General features: G+C 46.0%; 1 protein-coding gene across 1 annotated transcript in view; it reads right to left on the bottom strand.

Annotated features, from left to right (window-relative positions):
* The window catches only part of GDF11 (growth differentiation factor 11), a 506,604-nt gene that overhangs the window by 42,039 nt on the left and 452,227 nt on the right, over positions 1–12,338 (bottom strand). Inside the window, exon 2 of the mRNA XM_069230610.1 lies at positions 164–537. Within this exon, the coding sequence (XP_069086711.1) occupies positions 164–537 (374 nt within the window). The remainder of the gene's footprint in view (positions 1–163; positions 538–12,338) is intronic.

Below are 12,338 nucleotides of genomic sequence, written 5' to 3'. Positions count from 1 at the left end.
TGTCAGTATATACAGGTCTTTGAAAAGCAAGAGACTCCTCAGGGACATGTGACTCTCAATGACAATAAGAACATGTAAACAGACTTCAAGAGAGGTGGACGCGCCCCTTTTGGCCATTTTCCTTCATTTTAGTCACCAGCTTCACAATCTTCAGCTTACATACCAGTCCTTCGGCGCCTGGACCAAGCGAAGTAACAGCTAGGTCATTGCCATTGGGGTCAAATGCATTAATCTCGATGCCCCAGTTGTTGTGTGGTTGCTTGAACCAGTTCTGCAGTACATGCTTGAAGTCAATGCTTTGCCAGTGGCCGATCCGAGAGTTCAGTTCAATCTTGAGTGAGCGTATGCGAATATGTCGGCTACCCTCCTCAGTCACAGGCTTGAGGCGCAGGATCTGCAGATAGACTGTGGATGTATGCTGGATGGGGCGTAGGTAGACCCACAGTTGGGCTTTAAGCACTTTAGTGAACATGATCTTAGGGCTGAAGTTAAAGAAGCAGCAGTGTGGACTCCCCTCAATTCGGACAACTTGATCCGCTGTTGAAAGAAGGAAGGGAAATATTTTGAGTGGTTATCGAACAAATATCCACCAGTTAAAGAAAAACAGCTGTCTGTTATTGTCATTACTCATGTAATAAGACAAATACACTAGAATCAATCCAAAACATTATTCTGCAATGTTTTTTGTGTACTTCAACCGATGTTCAGTACTATACTTTCTCAACCAGAGCTACTACTTCATTGCATTTGGAAATCTTAGATGAAGTGCTGTTTTTCAAACGAAAAAGTACAGGTTGCATACTATATTAACATTGATTCTTTGATTCTTGGTGTTATTTCTTGATCTTATATGAGAATCTGAAATCAGTTTTTTTGTTTTAAAATATGGGCTTTCACTGAAGTATTCTTAGTTGGCGCACAGTCACTAGCAGCTCTTTTTTATAAACCATAACTGTATACTTTCACCTCATCCTCTTTATTTATTTAATGTTAAACAAAAAAACTCCGTGGTGCATAGTTTAGTGCAGTACAATCAAGCAGTCGTGTAACACTTATGTTAACTTGTGGCCCATATTTTTCTACTCCAGCTCAATCAAATAACGCTAAGCAATGGGGCAGCTACAATTCGGAATTGGTCATCCCTAGACAGAAAGACAAGTCATATAATAAAGCATAAACTATAGTTTTACATGTGCAATCCTTGGTTCCTTAGAAAGACACGATCTTTGTCAACCTAGCTTGGTTTGTTTGTATGTACATAGATTCACCCAAATGTTCAACTGCCTGTGTACCTGATACATCTACAACGTTCAAATATTCTTACATACATAAAGTGTACTGTCGTTTAGGTCCGAAGTATGTGGTCAGATAAACCGTATCATTCAGACATAGGTTTGTTTCTTTCAAAGGAGGAAAGATACAGACGTCATTTGAAATGCTTCTCCATCATAATACTCAAAAGTGGACAATAATGAAACAGTAAAGGGTTGTTTTGACCACGATATTTGTCAATGCCATGCCGAATTTCTATGACATACATATATTCACAAAAAGGGGGAGGGAGAGGACCTGTCCATTATGTTTGTCCGTTTTCCTCTTGCAGCACTTATTGATCCATCATACTCTCTAGCCTCACCCCAACTCTGAATGCACTATTTTTATGGCACTAAAATCAAACGAGCCCCTCTAGAATTCTTGCCCTGTGATTGTCTTTAGAGGGCACCACTCTAAGGATCAGCTTAAAACTAGAATTTCACTGTTCATTAACCCCTTTACTGCTGCCCCCCCCCCTAAGTACTGAGCCCTTTTTTGGCTATTTGGGGTAGTTTATGGTTAGGGCTCCATAACTGTTTTTCCACATATGGTATCCATGTTAAATTTGAGTCCTTTTTTCAAACATCCTGGGGACTCTAAAGCTACCAGGGGTTTGTGGAGTCCCCAGGAGGGGATCAATAAAATAGGCAAAATATAGATACATTTTCAGTTTTCTAGGGGGAAAAAAGTGTCAGTTTTTTTTCTCATAGAAACAGTTTCAGCAAACGATTTGCTGAGCGAAAGTCACCATCTTCCCAGCTATCAGGAACATGTAGAGCTGAATTAAAAAACATAGGCCCAGATTTAAGAGGGCCTAGCGCCTCCTTGCACCACAGTAGCGTCATTTTTTTACGCTAATGTGGCCCAACGAGGCCAAAATCGCCATACCATATTTACAAAGTGGAACAATGCTTACATTTGTAACACCTTGCGCAACATTATACCTATGCCAGGCATAATGTATGCAAGGGTGAGTTCCCCCGTTAGGGGGGCTGAAAAAATGGCATAAAGAAATCTAAAATATTTGCTCGCGTAATTTTTTGAGGCATTTTTGAAGCCTGCACAAAGCAGGTGTTAAAAGGAGGCACACCATTATTTATCATGGGCCTCTATGTACTCTGCAGGATTAGGGTCAAAGTTTTTGACCCTAATCCTGCAAAGCACCAAACTAGCTTAAAAAATGTTCACGCTAGTTCCCTAACTACCGCCATGGTGTGCAGTATCTTAAATACAGTGCACACATAGTGGCGTTAGGTGGGATGCTAAGGGGCGCAAGAAAAGTGGTGCTGTACTGGATGCAGCGCCACTTCTCTTAAATCTGACCTATAATTTGTATCCAATGTTTTGGCATGTTTCAAAGAGATAGCCCATTTTTCCTATTTCTTGAGTTCTCAACCTATTTCCAGTTTGTTGTGGAAACCAGTTTAAAACCCAGGGGTGCTCCATGAAAGCTATGGGTTTCTAAACAGCAGACAAAATTTTGATTTCAGTAAGGGATTATGGCCCTCATTCTGACCCTGGCGGTTTGAAACTGCCAGGGCAGAGGGCCGCGGAAGCACCGCCAACAGGCTGGCGGTGCTTCATGGGCAATTCTGACCGCGGCGGTAAAGCCGCGGTCAGAAAAGGGGAACCGGCGGTTTCCCGCCGGTTTACCCCTGGCCCAGGGAATCCTCCATGGCGGCGCTGCTTGCAGCGCCGCCACGGGGATTCCGACCCCCTTCCCGCCAGCCTCTTTCTGGCGGTTTTCACCGCCAGAACCAGGCTGGCGGGAACGGGTTTCGTGGGGCCCCTGGGGGCCCCTGCACTGCCCATGCCACTGGCCCCACAAAGATTTTCGAAAATCTGCACCCGTCGCACCCTTGCAAATCCGCCGGCTCCATTCGGAGCCGGCTTCCTCTTTGCAGGGGCTTTCCCGCCGGCCCAGTGGGAAAGTTGTTATGACCCCGCGGTCATTTGACCGCGGTGCGGTCTTTTGGAGGTTTCCGCCCGGCGGGCGGTGCCCGCCGGGGTCGGAATGACCCCCTATATGTGTAGGTACCATAAGGTTTTCCCATAAAAATGAGGGCCCAGATTTAAGAAGCTCTAGCACCATACTAGCATCATTTTTCATACGTTAATGTGGCGGTAGGCTTAAAAAATCACTGCGTCATATTTACAAAGTGGTGCAATGCATGCATTGTACCACTTTGTAACACCTTGCACCACATTATGCCTGTGCCAGGCTTAGTGTATGCAAGGGGGCCCATTTTTAGCTGCATTTTTTAACGCCTGCTCTGAGCAAGAGTTAAAAGGAGGCACGCTATTTATTAAAATGGGCCTCTATGTACTTTGCAGGACTAGCACCAACATTTTTGCCACTAGTCCTGCAAAGTACATCAATAGCATCAAAAATGTTGAAGCTATTGCTCCTACCCTGCGCCATGGTGCGCCGTATATTAAATATGGCACACACATGGTGGCGGTAGGGGTGCGCTAAGGGGTGCTAGAAAAGTGGCGCTGCATTAGGTGCAGCGCCACTTTTCTTAAGAATCTACCCCCTAATTTGTCACCGCAGTGTTGGTATGTTTCAAAGAGCTAGCCCATGTTTACTATTTCTTGAGTTCTCCACCTAGTTCCAGTTTGTTGTGGAAACCAGTGCGAAACCCAGGGGTGATCCATGACAGCTTTAGGTTTCTGAAAAGTAGACAAAATTCTGATTTCAGTAAGGTTCCATATTTGTAGATACCTTAAGGTTTTCCCAAAGAAACTAGGACGCAGATTTAAGAAGCTCTAGCGCCATTTTTTTAATGTTAATGTGGTGTTAGGCTTCAAAGATCACTGTGCCATATTTACAAAGTGGAGTAATGCATGCATTGTGCCACTTTGTAACCCCTTGCGCCACATTATTCCTGCGCCAGGCATAATGTATGCAAGCCGGGCATTCCCCCATTAGGGGGGACGAACAAATGGGGCAATTAAATCTAAAAGATTTCTTTGCACTATTTTTATCAGCATTTTTTAACACCTGCTCTGAGCAGGCGTTAAAGGAGGCGCATCATTTATTAAAATGGGCCTCTATGTACTTTGCAGGACTAGCGCTAGTCTTGCAAAGTACATCAATAGTGTCAAAATATTTTACACTATTGCCCATACCCTGAGCTATGGTGCGCCATATATTAAATACGGCGCACATATGGTGGCAGCAGGGGTGCGCTAAGTGGTGCTGGAAAAGTGGTGCTGCATTGGATGCATCGCTACTTTTTGTAAATATGCCCCTAATTGTTGAAATAAAGAAATATTGATGAGTAGGACAGAAAAGGGCCATTTGTTACAATTTTTCATCCATAACGTTTTGTCACAATTGCAGATTTACAAAAGCAATATATCATTAAGTCTGCTAGACCCTTTTGGTTTTGAGAATATATAGGGTTTGTAGGTTCTCCAAAATCTTAATGTACCCAGAGCCAACAGCTGAGCTGCACAGTACAATCTTTTTTCATTGTGCACAAGTACAGACCAATTCATATGGTCAAATATGTAGAGTGAGAAATTGGTATCAATGAAACATATGTTTTTTTTAAATGGGCACAAGATGTGGAGATTAGGCGCACTAGCTATTTGTGCATCTCTGACTTTGTGGGTAACTGTAGCAGCATACGATTTAGAGGATATTTTTCAAAATGTCTTCTTTCTCACACACTGGCTTATATTTGAAACTCACAAATGCAGTGGAATACAATTGGTAATAACAAATGTTCTACTATTATATGCTTCCACACACCTTCACTTGCGTGGATAGGAAACAACCCTAAACCCAACATGGAAACATCACATTTTCCACTCAAAACTGACCCTTTTTTTGCAAAGGGGACAGCTGTGGATTTTGGGCACTAGTGCAGCCGGCACCTAGGGAAAACTAGCAAATGTGCACATTTTGGAAAACTAGATACCTGGGGGAATCCAGGGTGGGGTGGCTTGTGTGGCTCTCACCAGGTTTTATTACCCAGAATATCTTGCAAACCACAAACTATGACAAAAAAACAACATTTTCCTCATATATTTCTAATGGAAAGTCCTGCAATCTGCGGGAAGCCACAAACTTCCTTGCACCCAGCATTCTCCCACGTCGCTTGATAAAATTTATTCCTCATTTGCATGGGTAGGCCTAGTGCCCGTGACAGGAAACAACCCAAAATGCAATATGGATACATCACATTTTTTGCCTCAAAACTGACCCTTTTTTTGCGAAGAGGGTAGCTGTGGATTTTGGGCCCTAGCTCAGCCAGCACCTACAGAAACCTAGCAAACTTGCACATTTTTTAAAAACTAGACATCTGGAGGAATCCAGTATGGGATGACTTGCATGGCTTTTACCAAGCTTTGCTACCCAGAATTCCTTGCAAACCTCAAACTTTGCCTCAACAAACACATTTTCCTCCCATTTCTGTTATGGAAAGTTCTGGAATCTCTGGAGAGCTACAAAAGTCCTTCCACCCAGGATTTCCCCAAGTCTCCTGATAAAAATGGTACCTTGCTTGTGTGGGTAAGAAAGTGTCCGCAACTGAAAACAACCCTAAATGCAACATGGATACATGAAATTTTCCCTACTCAAAACAAACCTTTTTTTTGTAAAGTGTGTATCTGTGAGGTTTGGGCCCCAGCACAGCTGACACCTAAGGAAACATAACAAAAGTGAATATGTTTTTAAACTAGACACCTACAGGTATCCAGGTTGGGGTGACTTGCACGGCTTTCACCAGGGTTTTGTACCCAGTACCCCTTGCTAACCTCAAACTTTGGCTAAGAACACACATTGTCCTGACATCTCTGTGATGGAAAGTTCTGGAGTAGTCAAGGAGCCACATATTTCCTGCCACCCTTTGTTTCCCATTTGTCCCTCGATATGAACGGTACCCTACTTGTGTGAGTGATGAAGGGGGCAGAAAGACTGCCAGCATATTTGGGAGGGAGGGATGTGGGCATGGCCATTTCAGGGGTAATTAGCCCCATCAGCCCCCCTAGGGAGCAGAAAGACTGTAGTCATCAAATGTGCTGGGGGGCACAAACTCTTGTCTAAGGGTCTGCACCTTCATCCTTGGTGTCTAGTGGGGGGATCCCTGCTTGGGAGCTCTCTCCTGTGGAGATCCTCGAGCAGGGATCCACTGCGCAGATACACTCAAAGCATTGATACAGTGGAAGTAAAACGAGCCCATCTGCTCCTTTTACTTTCACTTTAGTGTAATGACATCAGCGTACCCTGCGCACCTGTTGTCATTACACTAAACATTTTTAAACAAGCATTTGTAATGCAATAGGTCTCGCATTTGCATGAGTTAGAGCTACTGGCATCGTAAATTCATAACCGGACTTTTCTTGACACATAAATCGGTCAACCCTGTCTCATAATTTTGTCTTTTCCTGCCATATAAATCCCTGCATATAACTAAATCACTTATTTTTACCTTCTTCCTCTATCTGAAGCAAAAAAATGAAAATGTTGCCATTTAGCATCCTCATTCAAATCTGCCATGCTAATTCCAATAGAATACCACTTTCACCATCCCACCATCAGAGTTGCTGGCTGGCTAACCCAATTCCCCCCAAAAAAGGCACAAGACAGCCATTGAGGGCAAATAAACTCAGACATATCAAGAGTGTTCAAACAGTCGTAGTGTAATAAGGATGTTAAGTTGGCCTGAATCATGGTCATAATTGTAATAAGGAGAGATTATTAAAAGATATAAAATTATCGTATATACCTTCATCTTAAATAAACTTTTGGCATTAGACTATAATGCTTAAAACAGCACCTAGAGAGCACCATAATAAAAATATCATTTGTAAAAAACATGGTTGTGTTAGGAGATAAATCCATGAAAAAGCAGGAGAAAGTAATGCAGTGTAAGCATATACTTAGGCCCATATTTATACTTTTTTAGCGCTGCATTTGCTACATTTTTTGATGCAAAAACAGCACAAACTTGCAAAATACAATTGTATTTTGTAAGTTTGCGCCGTTTTTGCATCAAAAAGCGGCGCAAATGCGGCGCTAAAAAAGTATAAATATGGGCCATAGTCCCTAGAGAGCGCTTTTAGGACTAGTAGGCCTACGGCAATGATATTTCAAACAAGGGCTTTAAAACAAAGCTTCTCCAAGCTGTAAAGCAAAAGTTGTAGCCATGAGAAAGCTTAAAGACACTCAATGGTGAGAGGGGTTATTATTTTGGGGTCCCCACTAACCTAGTGGGGACCCAGAGATTATGTAGACAGAAAAAGTGTTTTGAAGGTGGTCCCATTGTCCTAGGACCACCACAGGCTGAGTCTGGAGCAAAAATGTTTTGTAAAAGTAATGCCCTGCAAAGCATTATAGGACGAGTTCTCATGCAGCAAATATTATAGTATGTTGGCTGCAATGCACAGAACAGCAACTAGAAAACACCACAATAAAAATAGCATTTGGAAGAAACACAGTCATGTAATCATACAGTCACTCTTAGACAGCAGAACCACACGAAAAATGAATGGGAGAAAGTAACGCAGTGTAACTATATATGTAGCACCTAGAGAACATAGCACATTTTAGGGACCAAAAGGCCTACAACATTATAAACAAGGCCCTTAAACTATTGACTACTCTCAACTGTAAAACAAATGCTCCAGCCATAAGAGAGCTCAAAAAGACATTGAATGGTGGAAGGGGTTATTATTTTGGGGTCCCCACGAACCTAGTGAGGAGACCCATAGATAGACCTAGAAATGACCTAGACAGAAAGAGTGTGTTGTGCTGACCTTTTGGTGGTGGTCCCATTGTCCTAGGACAATAACAAGGCACTTAAAATGCAAGCTATTACCAGCTGTAAAAATAGAAGATTCAGATACTACAGAACTTAAAAAGACACTGACTGGAGGGAGCGGTTATTATTTTGGTGTCCCCACTAACTTAGTGTGGGGACCCAATGATGATGTAGACAGAAACAGCATGTTGTCGTGAAAGTTTTGATAGAGGTCCCATTGTCCACAGGCCAAGTTGTGAGCAAAAATGTTTTGCAAAAGTAACCCTGCAAGGCATTATGGGTCGAGTTTTCCTGAGAGCAGTGAATATTGTATTATTGGCTCTCCAGCTGTGCTGGGAGAGCCACTTTCACTTTGAGGATTTGTTTTACGTAAAGCATTCACCAATTGTAAGTGTTTTAAGGGGCGAGCCAAAAGAAATGACTCTGGTTAGGTAACTATTAACAATGTGACCAGCACTCCAATACTGCTGATGGAGGTCACTCTGTTATGCCTGTTAGCGCTGTGAGCTCTTTAAGACTGAAAAAGGGGTCCCAACATCTTGAGAGTGGCTTGAATAGTGCACTCTGGGTTAGCCAGATGCCACACGTTGCAGGAAACATGTCACCAGAAGGAAGGGGACCTAGTAGCCCATTGGTTAGTGACCGCCTGACACCGTAGAGCAATTTCCTAGATAAATATGGCTCACCTAGAACCCTGTCCCTCATATTATGCTGGATTTGGAGAAATGAACAAAGAATGACTGCCTGGCTGCCCTTGAAACTGCACGAAGAGAGGCTTCACCTTCAGCAGGACTGGACCTGCTATACTTTGGCTTAGTGAAGGATGGACTGTGCCTGTGGCTCATTGTTCGAAGCAAAAGTTGATTCCTGGCCCCACAACAAAGCAGTGACTCCAAAGACCACTTGACTGATTCCATGCAACTAGCTCCACGGACAAAAGAGCTGAAGAAGCCCAAACCAGCAAGTTGATAACCACAGGGTCTCAAGGCACTGGGATGGGGAGGCTGGGGGCGTGGTTACTGCTCGAAAGGTCATGTTTTTAGGTGCTTCCTGAAGGTTAGGAGGTCCTGGGTCTTGTGTAGGTTGGTGGGGAGGGACTTTCAGGTTTTGGCAGCGAGGTGGGAGAAGGATCTGCCGCCGGAGATGGTGTGTTGGATGCGGGGGACTGCAGCAAGGGCGAGGGCCGCGGAGCGGAGCTGTCGAGTTGGTATGTAGAAGTTGACTCGTTCGTTTAGGTAGGCCGGTCAGTGTCATGGAGGGCTTTGTGGGCGTGGACAAGGATTTTGAAAATGATCCTTTTGTTGATGGGCAGCCAGTGTAGGGATCTGAGGTGGGTGGATATGTGTTTGTTGCGGCGGAGGTTGAGGATGAGAGAGGCGTTCTGGATTCGCTGGAGTTTTCTTTGAAGCTTGGCTGTGGTCCCTGCGTAGAGGGCGTTGCCGTAGTCCAGCCTGCTGCTTATGAGGGCGTGGGTGACTGTTCTTCTTGTTTCTAAAGGAATCCATTTGAAAGTCTTACATAGCATGCGAAGGGTGTTGAAGCAGGAGGGTGATATGGCGCTGATTTGCTGGGTCATGGAGAGAGACGAGTCCAGTATGATGCCAAGGTTGCATGCGTGGGTGGTGGGTGTTGGAGGTGGTCCGAGGGTGGTGGGCACCAAGAGTTGTTCCATGCTGCCTTGTTGGGGCCGAAGATGATGATCTCTGTTTTGTCTAAGTTCAGTTTGAGGTGGCTTGCTGTCATCCAATTGGCGATGTCTTGGAGTCCGGCGAGCAGGTTATTCTTGGCGGTAGCTGGGTTCCTAGTGAGGGAGATGATGAGCTGGGTGTTGTCAGCGTATGAAATGATGGTGATGCTGTGGCGGCGGAGGATGTTGGAGTGAGGAGCCATGTAGATACTGAAGAGGGTGGGGCTGAGGGAGGATCCTTGGGTGACCCCACAGATGATCTTGGTGGCTGTAGACCGGAAAGGAGGAAGGTGGACTCTTTGGGTTCTTTCGGCGAGGAAGGAAGGGAGTCAGTCCAGGGCTTTGTGGCGAATTCCGGAGTCAAAAAGGCGTGCGCGGAGGGTTTGGTGGCATACAGTGTCAAAAGCTGCAGAGAGGTCTAGGAGGATGAGGGCGACAGTCTTGCCCTTGTCCAATCTGGTCCTGCTGTCGTCTGTGCAGGCGATGAGGGCGGTCTCGGTGCTGTGATTCTTGAAGAATCCAGACTGGGAGACGTTGAGTATGTTGTTGTCTTCTAGGAAGCGAGACAGTTGTACGTTGACTATCTTCTTCACGACCTTTGCGGGGAAGGGGAGAAGAGAAATGGGTTGGTAATTTGTGAGGTCTTCAGGGTCTGCTTTGGGTTTTTTGAGAAGGGCGTTGACTTCGGCGTGCTTCCAAATATCTGGGAAGGTTGTGGTGTCGAAGGAGCTGTTGATGATGGCCCGGAGCTGGGGAGCGATGATTTGGCTGGCCTTGTTGAAGATGTGGTGGGGACAAGGGTCTGTTGGGGAGCCTGAGTGGATGGAGCTCATGGTTTTGCCGATTTCTTTGTCGTTGGTGGGGGCCCACGTGTTCAGTAGGTTGGTGCGGCAGGGTGTTGTGGTGTTGGTTGTGTCGGTGGAAGCAGTTGGAGAGGGAGTTGCAGAGGTCTTGGAAGTGTAGAGGGTCAATGGTGTAGGATTTGGGTTTGGTGAGTTCTTTGATGATGGCAAAAAGTTCCTTGCTGTTGTGCGTGTTGTTGTCTATGCGTTCTTTGTAGAAGGACTGTTTGGTGGTCCGGATGAGTTGGTGGGGTTTGTGCATGGCTGTTTTGAGGGTGGAGAAGTTGCTCATTGAGGGTTCTTGGCGCCAGGCTTTCTCAATTTTTCGGCATTCTTGTTTGGAAGTCTGAAGTTTTGTGGTGAACCAGGGGGCGGTCTTGATGGTTGAGGGTGTTGTTGTTTGTTTTCAAAGGAGCGAGGGAGTCTGCGCAAGTTTCTAGCCATCATGTGAGGCTGAGGGCAGCGGTGTTGGAGTTGTTGGTGAAGGGAGGTGGAGCTTTGCAAGGTTTGAGATCAGGTGTTCTTTGGAGATCTTGTTCCACTTGCGGTAGGGTGTAGGGTGCTGTTGGTGGTGGGTTTCAGGAAGGAGAAGTGGACGCAGTGGTGGTCAGTCCAGTGGAGTTTGGTGGTGTGACTCAAGGTGATGTGGCTGCTGGAGGTGAAAATGGCATCTAGCGTGTGTCCCACTGAGTGGGTGGGTGAGGTGACCAGTTGCTTGAGGCCGAGTTTCGCGGGGTTGTCCAGCAGGGCCGTGGAGTTGCAGTCGTGGGTGCTTTCCAGGTGAAAGTTAACGCCACCAAGGAGTATGTAGTTTGTGGAGGTGAGGGCGTGGGAGCTGATAGTACTGGCGATGGTGTCACAGAATGGGAGGCGGGGTCCTGGTGGTCTGTAGATGAGGGATCCTCTTAGGGTGGTGTTGGCATTGATGTGTACTTGAAAGTGTAGGTGTTCTGCGTTGTCTAGGGTGTTGGTGGACATTTTGATGGAGTTTTTGTGTATTAGGGCGATACCTCCTCCTGGTTTGTTGGTGCGGTCTATACGGGTGAATTTGTAACCTTCTGGGATGGCTATGGCGATGTCGGGTTCTGATGAGGAGTTCATCCATGTTTCAGTGAGGAAGGCGATGTCAGGAGAGTTTGTGGTGAGCAGGCCTCAAAGCTCGATGGCGTGCTTGTGGACAGAGCGGGTGTTAAAGAGGATGCCTAATGGGGGCGCGAGGGGGGCGGGGCCGCAGGGGATGCAGCGGCTCAGTGAGAGAAACCGGCGAGAGCCGGGAAAAGATAATGGCCACAAATACAGAGTGCAAATACAAAGCGGAGCACAAAATTGGCACCGTTTACAGTAAAAACAGTGTGAAAAACGAAAAACCAACAACAAGAAACGAAATACGAGCTATGGAAACGAAATACATGGTATACTAGACACGCCTACCACTAGGCACCAGGGATCAGGCGCAGGTGGGTGCCTGCGGGTGGTGGAGGGCCTCAAACTTCTTTTGCAGAAAACGGGGGGGTCAGGGGCACAGAGGCAGGCTGGTGGAGCCGACTGTACACCTGGCCCAAAGCAGGTCAGGGGGTCACACTAGGTGCCGCGCAGCGGCCACCATTAAGAAGGGGAGGTGGGAGGAAGGAGCAGCTGGAAGGCAGGAGGGAGTGTCCAATGGGGGCGCGAGGGGGGCGGGCCGTAGGGGACGCAGTGGCTGGGTGAGTGAAGTCTGCGAGA

Source organism: Pleurodeles waltl, chromosome 4_2 (assembly GCF_031143425.1).
Source record: "Pleurodeles waltl isolate 20211129_DDA chromosome 4_2, aPleWal1.hap1.20221129, whole genome shotgun sequence".
Lineage (NCBI taxonomy): Eukaryota > Metazoa > Chordata > Amphibia > Caudata > Salamandridae > Pleurodeles > Pleurodeles waltl.
This window is presented reverse-complemented; position numbering and strand designations above follow the sequence as displayed.